Source organism: Sinocyclocheilus rhinocerous, unplaced genomic scaffold (assembly GCF_001515625.1).
Source record: "Sinocyclocheilus rhinocerous isolate Xijiao unplaced genomic scaffold, SAMN03320098_v1.1 scaffold3060, whole genome shotgun sequence".
NCBI classification, from domain to species: Eukaryota; Metazoa; Chordata; class Actinopteri; order Cypriniformes; family Cyprinidae; genus Sinocyclocheilus; species Sinocyclocheilus rhinocerous.
The window spans coordinates 1,100-13,528 of NW_015635031.1; the positions used below are offsets into that span (position 1 = coordinate 1,100).

The 12,429-nt window shown below is 37.3% G+C and overlaps 1 protein-coding gene across 1 annotated transcript; it reads left to right on the forward strand.

Moving 5' to 3' along the window:
- The first annotated feature begins 3,433 nt into the window (after positions 1-3,433).
- LOC107746247 (probable G-protein coupled receptor 83) lies at positions 3,434-7,857 on the forward strand. The gene is made up of 4 exons (XM_016560379.1): positions 3,434-3,751; positions 5,320-5,445; positions 5,595-5,728; positions 7,231-7,857. The coding sequence occupies exons 1-4, from the start codon at positions 3,434-3,436 to the stop codon at positions 7,706-7,708; spliced, it is 1,056 nt and encodes a 351-aa protein (XP_016415865.1). The 3' UTR covers positions 7,709-7,857.
- Positions 7,858-12,429: the final 4,572 nt, after the last annotated feature.

Sequence of the window (12,429 nt, forward strand, 5' to 3'; positions counted from 1 at the left end):
TAGCTCAGGTTTTGAAAGAACTCGATCTGAGAATTCGAGGTCCACCTGATCAAAACTGATTTTGAATTTAAATGGTTTACACTCTATCAGCTACTCGGCCAGCGAGAAGTTAATGTCAGTGTATATTACCAATTGAATATGTATTTTATGTGCTCCCTGGCCATGGGTTAACACAATTATGATAATTTGTCAGCTCTTAAGAGAGAGGTAACGTTGATCTTGGCAAAGTTTTAACCTTGAAATTATATGACACCAGACAATTGATTATTTATAAATGAAACGTGAATTTTATTGGCTATCCTAGATTACATAAAACTAAACTAAAACACACAAAAACACACACACACATGTACAGTTTCCTAGACTGCGAGTTGACTGAGTTTCATAGTTCTACCTCGTTTTCACGAGTGATGTAAATTCACCTTAAGAATTTACAAAGCAGAGAATTTCGTCTTAAATTTTACTGCTTATCTAAATTCACCAGTTCAGCAGATTAGAGAGTTGTTCGTTTACTTGCGTTCTGCTGGTTGACAGCTGAGGTGATTCCGTGGCTGATGCGGGCTTCCGGGATGTCTTTGAGGGAACCCCGTTACTGATTGGTCGCTGAGGTGACGTCGGAATGACGTCCTTTGGAAAACCCCTCGTTGGATTGGTTGGTCTTTGATGAAGCAGAGGCTTGAGCAGTTCTGCTGAAAGTCTTGGTTTGCAAGACTTTAAGTTCTTTGAAGATTTCAACGAAGTATCACTGAAGTGTTGAGTTTAGATGGCTGGTCGCTTTGATGGTAAGCGCGTGAGCACACGTGGGGTGCTCTAACACGGCGACAGGCGAGAGCAAGCAAATCTGTCCTGCATTGGGTTTTTGCTCTGCTGCATAAGTCCGTCCCACGACGCGACCTTCCAATCGCCTTCTTGCGCAGGCGGAGCGTGCATACATTAACAAGAGCCCCCATTTATTATGTGGAGAAATTAAGATTTGCAGGTTTTGTTAATACTCCTATATAGTGTCGTTCAACACATATTGTTTGAAATAACAGCTTTTCACTTATTTCACTATTCTGCAATCATCACGAGTTTCTGTTCGATACTAAACTTCCCCTATCTCACACATATATTAATAACCTCATTTCCTAAAAAGGGTAGTAAACACTGATTAAAGTTGCACCGATTAAATGAACACATCAAGCATATATATGTACGACATACAACATATTATTTGTGACTCTATGGTCCCATACTTTCCATGATTTCCAGTTTGTCTCAGAAATCTTGTGTGCAAGCTTGTGTCCCTTTTCATTGGAATGCAAAGGGGGAAAAGGGGAGGTGTCCGGAGGTCATCCTCGTGTCAGAGCATGAGAGTCTGCCAAGTTTCTCCTGGACAGAGAGAGTTCTTAATCTGCCACTTTCTGTTTATCAGATTTAGCAATTTATGTGTTAACGGTCCTGAGGTCCGGGAGTGTCTGTCACTGGAATTCTGTCTAGATACCAGGTTCTTTGTTCCGTGGTCCATTAGATGGTTTATTTATGCTGAAGCCAGTCACGAAACCTACTGACGTCCTGTTGCTTAAATGAATCCAGATGGGGTAGGGTCAGTTCTTGTTGTTTCTTGTAAAGATAAGCAGAGAGAGACAGGAACTGCTGAGACCCTGAGCTGACCCTGTACGTAGTTTTATGACTGCAGATGGCTGGGGAGAAGAACCTTTAGTTTTCCCGGTGGAATGTAGAGATTCAATGTTCGTTTGTGTCCGTTTATAGATTCAAGGGTTTCAATATCTTGAAGGCCGGAATCCTACACTAACAATACTGCCCACTCCTGTGATTACATTTGTAGGTGGTTAATCACTAATGCAGAGCAACAGCTTTTTTTCCTTTTTCCAGAGGTGGAAAGTCCAGGTTCAGAAAGTAAAATTCCTTCTCAGTATTTTGTTCCAAACACCTGGATTTGCAAATTAGGAGATGTGGGACCAAGTCATTCCTTTCAAGTCACAAGCAAGTCTGAAGTCAAATCCCAAGTCCTCAAAGAGTTAAAGTTAATGAGATAATTATATGATTAAGTGCTGATTGAGCATTAGTGATGAACAGCTGCTGTTAACAAGCAGAATCACTGAAGAAAAGAGAAACACAAGAACTACAACTGAAGATACATATTAAAGAGCTGTAATTCCTTAACCTTTCCTTTCCTTCAATTGTATTGAGAATACCCTCAAATTAAAGCGCAGAGTGTGCACTTGAAAGCCATATTCATTATATAACTGTATATTATATAATTTTATATTATATTATATTATATTATATTATATTATATTATATAACTTCAATATGTTTTGGTCAGCAGCTAAAATAATAAAAAATGATGCCTGTGTCCAAATATATATGGAACTGACTGTATGTTGTAATAATCATGAAATGAAATGTTAAATGTGTGCTTTATTGAAAAAAAACACAAGTCAAACAAGGTTATGATGCTCATTGTTCAGTCTGTACTGCAGCCCAATGTTGTTTGTGGCAATGATTTTACATTTCAATTACACTGAATCTCTTTCTAGGAACTGAAAGCGCCGAAGTCTACCAGTAGCTGTGGTCGGTGAGCCAAATGAATCCACATATGGATGCAAAGTTGAGGCAAAGAATTCTTGAAAGGTCTGACACTCATCTGGGATGATAACAGCTTTGAGTCAGATGGCTCTCTCCCTCCCACTGAGAGCACCAGTGAAAAGATGTGACCTATGGCTAGCAGAATGTCTGTTCTGAAATCCCAGCTGAAATCAAAGATCTAAAACAGGAAGATCTTGATTTAGATGGATTTGATTACTGATAATAATCCACATGACTACAGTCCATCAATTAGCATCTTGTCAAGTGAAAAGCTTGTTAGAAAGAAATCCATCATAAAGAAATTTTAACTTTAAACCATTGCTTCTGACTAAAATACCAGACCATAATCCCTGATACTGCTGCCTTCGGGGGAAAAGTCCATCATCCCCTGTTGCCCTCTCACATTAAAAACATATTTAATAAGGCTAATTTTTCATTAAATAAAAACCTTTTTAAAAATTAGACAAATTTAGTAATCATTACAAAAAAAGAAACTGACCACACCATCCCCCCTGGATCTTTTTTTATAATTCGACCGTTGGTATAAGGTAACCTCCTCCAGTGACGCATCGTGCGGAGAAGTGGTGCTGGTGCGCGCCGCGTGGATATTTTGTGTGTGTGTGTGTGTGGAGTGGCAGTGCTTAGAGCAACGACTGTGATATGATCATGCCAGGGGTTGAGACGAATCACTAATAACTGGCTATCGTCCAATCCGCTTCACTTGACGCTGCGCTCCAGCGTTTGGCTCGCAGAAGGCTGAGTCAAACACCACCAAACTGTCCAAAAGTGGATCAGAACTGCGCTTTGGTGTTTTTGAGACTGCAACTGCAACCTCGTTACGATGACATTCACCAACACCTCCGTGGATTTATTTTTGCAGTTCTTTATCTTGCAGAATTTCTCCATGTATTTTAATTTCTCTTTGGACGCGATGTACGACAGAGGAGCGAATTACGAGTCTGAATCCCACAGACCGACCATCAGAGCGCTGCTCGTCGTCGCATATTCCGTTATTATCATCATCTCGCTGTTCGGAAACGTGGTGGTTTGTCACGTTGTTATTAAGAATAAACGGATGCACTCAGTGACAAGTTTGTTCATCATGAATTTAGCCATTGCTGACATTCTTATAACTCTCCTCAACACGCCTTTTACTCTGGTAAGTTTACACTAGTTTCACTTGTTTACTTAAAAACATATTAGTTATTGTTAAATTAATAAAAAAAAAATAGACTGTTATAGTTTTACTCTTGTTGCTTTATGCCATTCAAAATCTAGACAATTCTGTTATTGGATCAATCGCTCATTGTCTGGATCTTGAATTTATTCAAAATACATTAAACAATATAATCAATGCAAAAAGTAGTCCTTTTCTATATATAAAAAATAAAAGTCATTGTGATGTTGCGATGTTTGTTAAGGATAAAGTTCATGTGTAACTGTCGTTTGAATGAAAAAAAAACTGCTGACATTTTGCAGGCTATATAGTTCAAATGAAAAATTGTATTAGAAGTTCATTTATTATATTATCTTCTATTGTATTTGAAAAACTGTATCTAAAAAGTCAGTTTTTAATTATTTTTTAAATTTCATTATTTTTTTAGTGATAATTGTTTTGTTACTTAAAGAAATTTCTTGATTACTCAAAGTCCTATTTTTTTTTTTTTCCTTTTGAAAATAATGATTAAGTTTGTTCATGTATAAACTGATGTATATACATGATTCAAGTAAAATATTTTATTCGATTTTTCTTTTCTTTTTTTAAACTTGATTTTTATGCCAGTTAACATTTTTGGACTGGTCATAAAAATAAAAAAAGTGAAGTGAAGTGACATGTGGCCAAGTATGACCCATACTAGGAATTAGTGCTCTGCGTTTAACCCATCCTAAGTGCACACACACAGCAGTGAACACACACACACTGTGTCCGTGAACACACACCCGGAGCAGTGGGCAGCCATTTTTGCTGCGGCGCCCGGGGAGCAGTTTGGGGTTCAGTGCCTTGCTCAAGAGCACCTCAGTCGTGGTATTGAAGGTGGAAGAGAGCACTGTACATTCACTCCTCCCATCTATAATCCCTGCCGGTACGAGACTCGAACCCGCAACCTTTGGGTTACGAGTCCGACTCTCTAACCATTAGGCCACGACTTAAAAAAGTACATTAAAAACATAAATTCATCATGAATACACGTTAAGAATTTGGCACATGGTTTTTAAACAGGATTTTTAAAAAGATTACTCTTTGTTATCCTCTTAGGAATCCTTATTTGTCATTGAGACTATTATATCAGTCAGTTTTATAATAAGTCTATTTTGTCTACTGAGCATTTGTAAGGCAGTATGGTTCAGGGTCAATGAGGGGAATAATTAGACGTCTCTACCCCAAGGCCCCCAGTTATGCAAACTACTCTACGTTTTTTCTCACATATGGCCTTTTTAAATTGAAAATATGGTAGAATTTGCATATGTAAATAATACCCCCGGTGTTCAAGACATGGTTAAGGCCTTGGTATGGTTGTGCTGCATTTTTCCTCTGGGGTGTGTGTGTGTGCACGGCCACATGTGCACGTTATCTCTATCATTGCTCTTAATTGTTTAGTAATGACTATACAGAGGAGGTGCATGATTCATCTCTCTGTAAGTGTGTAGGGGTGAGCATGTACATGCTTTTTAATTCTTACATGCCTCTTGATCCAAGGCCACTCTGTTGCATATGTGTTCTTTCAGGTTCGATTTGTTTACAGTACATGGGTGTTTGGGAAGGCGATGTGCCATGTGAGCCGCTTTGCACAGTATTGTTCTGTTCATGTCTCTGTTCTTACACTGGTTGCTATTGCTATTGATAGACACCAGGTAAGTGTTCTTACAAACAGACACATGCAACCATTTGTAATTAACAATGAAACCTTTAGAGTGAATAGCTTTTCATACTCTAATTAAAACTTAATGAATCAGTGCGTGCCAGTGTGAAGTCATGATTGGTGATTATTGTTGTCCATCAGGTGGTGATGCATCCAATGAAACAGAGGATGTCTCGGCTTCAGGGCATAGCCTGGATTGGTGTAATCTGGGTCATGGGGTCCTGCTTCTCTCTACCTCATGCCATCTACCAGAAACTGCTTCGCTTTCAATTTATGTATGACCTTTCTTTCTTTCTTTCTTTCTTGTTGATGATGAAAATCAAGTAAAACTGATAAATATATAGTTCAGTCATGAAACTCTAGATGGCGCAGGCTGACGGGTTGTTAACATAACTGATGGTATTCAGAGAGTTAAACGACTTGGCACAAACTGATTGGTTCATGCTCCATATGCAGCCAATGAGCTTACTGCCTTGCATTTATATGGCTGGCTAGCATTCACTTGAGATTCCTGCAGCACGCTTTCAGAGTTTCTCTGAAACCCTCCACCTTCCCCAGCTCCACCTGTATAGATCTGCTACGGGTTATTTTATATGCTATTTGTGCAGCAGCAGTATGTCTTAAATACTCACAGCACCGTATCACCATATGCATTGGCAGTAGCAAGCTCCTGTACTTGCTTGCAGCAGCAGCAATAATCTACAACTACAGCAATAACCAACAGCAGCAGCAATTCAGCAGCAGCAGCGTAGCAGATCTATTCCGCCAAGACCAAATACATTAACATTGTCATATCTATCACTATGCTAAAATCTTCTGAGAGTTGTCATGATTGAAATATTATTGTGACAATTTAAATGGATGTAAATAATGATTGTTATAATGCCATCATGAGAACATTTTGCTTTCAGTGCAGGGGCACAAGAAACTCAATTAAATTCTAAAATGTTGAAAAAGCAGCATTCAAGCAAGGATACCTTCCAATCATTGGAAGTGTTTGCAGTCAAGCCTGAATAGAGAGAGAGATAAACACTTCAGTGAGATAAGTTTTGTGTCTAGTGAAGCCTCCCATTGTATTTAATCTGTCACCCCCAACTGTACCTTTTAGTTGTGATCTTGAAAATGCAATTAAATAAAAAATTAAATTAAAAAATAAATTGAAAAAACTCATGCTTTTTCACCCTAAAATGAAAATTAGCTGTAAATGTACTCACCTTCAGGCCATCCAATATGTAATTTTTTTTTCTTCATCGCAAATTTAGCATAATATCACTTGTTCACCAATGGATCCTCTGCAGTGAATGCAGAATGAGAGTCCAAGCTGATTAAAAACATCACAATAATCCATAAAGTAATCCAAACAACTCCAGTCCATCAATTATGCACAGGCCAAAACAGTTCTAAACAAATACTGTATGTTGGTATTTTGATGTGAGAGGACAACAGTGGAGGGACTTTTTCACTGGAGGAAGTATTATAGATTATGAACTGGTATTTTGGCCAGAGGTTAAAACTCCTTAATGATAAATTTGTGTCTTACAAACATGCAGCCTTTTATTTCACAAGACATTAATTGAAGGCCTGGAGTCATGTGGATTACTGTGATGTTTTTATCAGCTGTTTGGACTCTCATTCAGAGAATCCATTGGTGAGAATCAAGCATATAATCCTAAAATCTGGTCCGATGGAGAAACAAAATTATCTTGGAAATCCTGAGGGAGAGAAAATGTTCAGCAACTTTTCATTTTTAAAAGATGTCTCTTCTTGTCTCTTTTAGCAATAACAGAGTACGGATGGTATGTCTACCCAGCTTTCCTCATCCCTCCGATCTCTTCTGGAAGTATCTGGATCTTGCCACGTTCGTCCTGCTCTATGTATTACCTTTAGCCATTATCTCCTTATCGTACCTTGTGGTGGCCAAGAAGGTTTGGTTCCGGAACGCTGTTGGTGATGTCACGCTGGCTCAGTCGGCCGCTCATCGCAGAAGGAAGAAGACGACTTTGAAAATGTTAATCGCAGTGGTGGCCGTGTTTGCAGTCTGCTGGTTTCCTCTAAACTGTTATGTTGTGCTGCTGTCAAGTAAAGTGATCCAGGCTAACAATGCCCTGTACTTCACCTTTCACTGGCTCGCCATGAGCTCTACCTGCTACAACCCCTTTATATACTGCTGGCTCAATCACAGCTTCCGTGCGGAACTCAGAGCCCTGCCTCTAATTGGCCGTATAGCCAAGGGCAATGCCATCCAGCAATCCTAAGGAAGCACCCAAGATTTTGCCATTCTGATTTTATTTTAATATTCCATTGTTTTTATAAACGCATATTCGCATATGAAAGCACTGTAGCGGATCATCCCTCTAATCCTAGATATTTCTCATTTTTATCCCACCCACAGCTCACATTTAGTCCTCGCCATCTAAGTGAAAATGACACCTAAACCTGTGTCCTTTAAAAAAAAAAAAACACTGTTGCCATGGAAGAGATGAAAAAAATATAGAAGGTATAAGATGTTAAAGGGGTGGTTGATTGCGATTTCACTTTTTTAACGTTAGTTAGTGTGTAATGTTGCTGTTTGAGCATAAACAATATCTGCAAATTTACGAAGCTGAAAGTTCAATGCAAACGGAGATGTCGTCTTTTAAAATTCTGGCAGTTTAATGCCTACAAAAACGACTGGTAACTGGGCTAGCTAACCAATCAGAGCCCATCGCCTATTTCTGAGGGCGGGGCTTCATAAAAACAGGAAATGATCAGCACCTTTCTCAGAGAAGGGACAGAGTGGTGTGGAATAAAGGTAAATGATGTGAAAAATAATGTTTTTTTTTTAAACGAAGCATTAACACATGTTAGACTGCACCCCATAAACACAATCAAGCCTAGAAAAAAAACAGTGAACCACCCCTTTTCCAAAAAAAAAATAAAAATCCATAGTGGAACACACTACATGACTTTTTAAATCTGAACACATCTGAAAAAACTAGGCATCATACACAGCTGAGGATCATACACTACCAGAATTTCAAGTAATTCTGAACAAAATAAACTCATATAGAAATATGCTCCTTATTGCTTGGAGACGCATGACAAATTAAAACAATATGTGTTCTGAAATCAGCTCGGAATATCAAACTTGTTTGATAAATAATAATCTGTACCTGTTATACACTACATGATTTTCTGTGAAATCTGTCAAATCCGGCTGCCCAAAATCAGCAGATTGTCTATGACTTCCGGCAGCAAGCTTTGACTCATCCAGATAGTAAATTGGGGCTAAAATTATGTAGTGTATTCCTGCCTTTGAAGTGGGATTTTAATAGCACCACATCACAAACAAAATCACATAAAAATGAGCGAATATAGAAGATGTTTGTTTTGATTTCAGGTCGGAAACTACTGAATGAGATTTTTTTTGGGGCTAATTTATGATATTTCACTGTAACAGCTAGCCTATTATTTAATTATATTCACATTTTGACAGCTTCTGTTGCACTAGAATAATTTCATATCAGGGTCTTATTTATTTGTTTTATTTATGAATATGTTTTTTCTAACACATTAGCCATATTTAATTCACTTATCTCCATGCATGAGTAATTCTCAGGCAGCACTGTATTAAATGTATGGATACTGTTACAGTCTATCAATAATGTTTACAGTATTTTTAGATGTCAGGTGGTGTAAAATATAGATATAGCGAAATGAATTACTGTTTCATGCAATTGTATCCCTCTGAATATTTTAATTTCTGCTGGTAATAGCGAGTTTTTTGGGCTGTTATAGAAGTGAAATGTATAATATACAAAGCTTCAGATGCTTATGATGTTGTTTTTAACAGCTACTGCAGAATGCTCTCTTCTGGACCAACCAAGCTGGGCTCTTTTTTATATACTGCTACCAGTTTTAGTATAGACTATAAAATTATTGGGTGGCCAGGTCTCAGGTTTGAGCTTACGTTCATTCTTGCACCACCAAGTAGATATGAATTGATCTCCCACACATAATAACTGTGATTTTTTTTGACCACTACACTCTAAAAAATGCTGGGTTAAATATAACCCAGCGCTGGGTTAAAAAGGGACAAACCCAGCTATTGGGTTGTTTTGACCCAGCTATTGGGTTGTTTTGAACCCAACCGCTGGGTCAAAACAACCCAATAGCTGGGTTATATTTAACCCAGCATTTTTTAGAGTGTAGCCTTTATCTGACAGCGCTAATTATTGCCATTGACTTTTGCATATTTATGCAAAGGACCAAGTCTTGAAACTGCAAAAAACATTTCTGAGGCTTTAATTATGGGCATATGCAAAGGATAAAGCAGCCCTGAATGAACAAAACCTATATATCAAATTGTGTTAATGTACGGTACTAATGCAGTGCAACTACATTAATGGAGTTGGTAATTGGAAGGTAACTGGCTCAATTATCACAGATATTGTGCCCTTGAGCAAGGCCCTTAACATTGGAGCTGCTGCAGGAGATGGTCCCTGTAATGTGCAATTTAAGTAGCTTTGGCTAAAATTGCCTGCTAAATTGCTACTTGCTTACTAATAGCACAGGCAGCCATCTGGGGCAACATTTAGAAAATGACTACTTGCTTTCTTACTAACTGTAGGAACATTCCATCTTGGGTAAAATGGGTAAAATGATTTGCACATGGTGTGATAAGATTGTATGATGTACTACCTAATATCTACTACCTTTGAGTCACAAGGGTAGTTTTCTGATTACTACATTTCTTTTCTTAACTGATTTTAGTACTTGTTATAGCTCTCTTTAACAGTTCTACAGAATCATCCTTTTTCTCTCATGCATTTTTAAACATGCAAGTGTTGTACTTTGTGCATGACATCAGTTTACCTCATTTAATGTTCTGAATTTGTAGATCTTACAAATTCCTTCCTAAATTCCAAAATATCCGAATTTATCTTTAATTACCTCAGCAACAGCACCAATTATATGGTGCCATAGCAACATAAGCCATGATTTTAGTGTATTCATTTATTCTGTGGGGTTTTTGTCACAGTATGAGAATAAGAACTAATCAGCTATTAACATATTAAAATAAAGAAAACAAAACTGCTATTACCTTAATAGTTTCCATAATTTCAAAATCGATTGCATTTTTCAGAGCACAAAATAAAAGAATATACATAAGTAGTACATGTTTTACATAGCTTGGAGCAACATGTTGTAGCACAACCAGATATCAAGGCTGGCCGTAATTTCAGGTGATTTACTGTGATGTTAAAAAACTAAAGGCAAGTTTAAGAATCCAAATCCAAACCCTGATATATTCACACATATCAAAATATAAAGAAAAAGATGGCATGACAAGGAAAACATTACAATTTGGTTGGATGAAGATGGCACGATAAGGAAAACATAAACATTTGGTTGGGTGAACAGCCACCATTGTGTGTAAAAAGAGTATTATATACTGTATATACTAAATGTGATGCTTTTTTTTATGTCATCGTGACAGATGCAGTGCTCTGGGAAAAGTTTGTAATAAAACAGCGTTCACATAATCTCATGCTTTCATCTATTGACATCCATCAGTCAATCTAAAAATACACCAAAAGCACACTTAGTCCGAATGAGATTTGTCAAGCCTGTCAAGTTGTGCCATTGTATCTAGAAGAAGCCAGACATCATGCCATTTGTCTGTCTAACCGAGGTAACACAGAGGTGACTTCTGCTGTATTGCATCATCCTTATAGGATACTGTTGCCCATTCAATGGGTATTTTGCTTTGAACTACTGCAAAAAGAGGATATACCATATTTACGTATACCATTGAATAGAAGAACCAAATTTATTGTTGCACAGTTATTTTTGATGTGCTAAATCCCTCTATGTTGCTATTTGATCTTGTGTGACGTCTGTGCATTTGTGGATGGTGTTTGCCCACGGCACGCTGTGTGTGAGATATAAACATCTTTCTGGATTTTCACAGTTCTCCGAGAATGAATTTCACAATTTGATTTTCCAGTTGCAGTGGGAATAATTTGCAGCTTTATGTGTTTTGTGATTTCTATAGATGTAAAGCTGTTATTGGTCTTAAATGAAATGAAAAGGTGGCGCTCCTTTATGAGGTGACACTAAAAATGTCAATCTTGTGCCTGTTTCCTCTGTGCCTGTTAATTCAATGTTATATGTCTTTCAAAGATGATAAATTAATTTGAAAATGTCATGTTTTTAACTTCTATGATTTTTTTTGGTCATACATTATATATTTTGATGTGTGTCCTATTGGTGATTTATCAGCAATTCTTCTTCGAAGGATTTTCAAAAACAGCTGAAAAAATCTCACACAGCATTGTTTGCATGTATTAATTAAAATGACAAGCAACTATAGGATGTGTAGCAACAAAGTCCAAATGTTTTAAATGGATAACCAGCTGCATTAGAGTTTTCTCTAATCATTTTTTTGACAAAAAGCCTGTATTTTCTGTGTGGTTGTAATTTAAATAAATTATTAAAAGCTTTTATATGTTGTGCCAGGTGGTCTTGGAGATGTTTCTATAACATGAGCTGCACACATGAAATGTCTTGTCATGAGAAATACATTTGTTTCACTGCTGGCAGCAGAATGCAGTGTGATTATTTGTACCAACATTTGGATTCAGACTGGTCAAGTTTATCCTGTAAGTGTTTGCATGTGTGCAGGTGAATATACTGTATATGACATTACTGAATAGGGAGTGGGAACTTTTTCAATATAAAAAGCAGACAGCAGTAGATGTGGAATATTATTGTCTACGTCCATTATTGTGGAGAATATAACAGTCTATCAAGCACTGTGCACATGTGAGCTAATTTAACAATTATTATAATAAACGATTCTATTTATTCATTGTGTGTGTAACCCACTTACACTCATAGAATAGACATTTGCATAATCCTACATTCACTTTGATTACATTAGGATTTGTGCTTTTGTTTTTTCTTAAACAAACCGTGAATGAAATGACAAGAA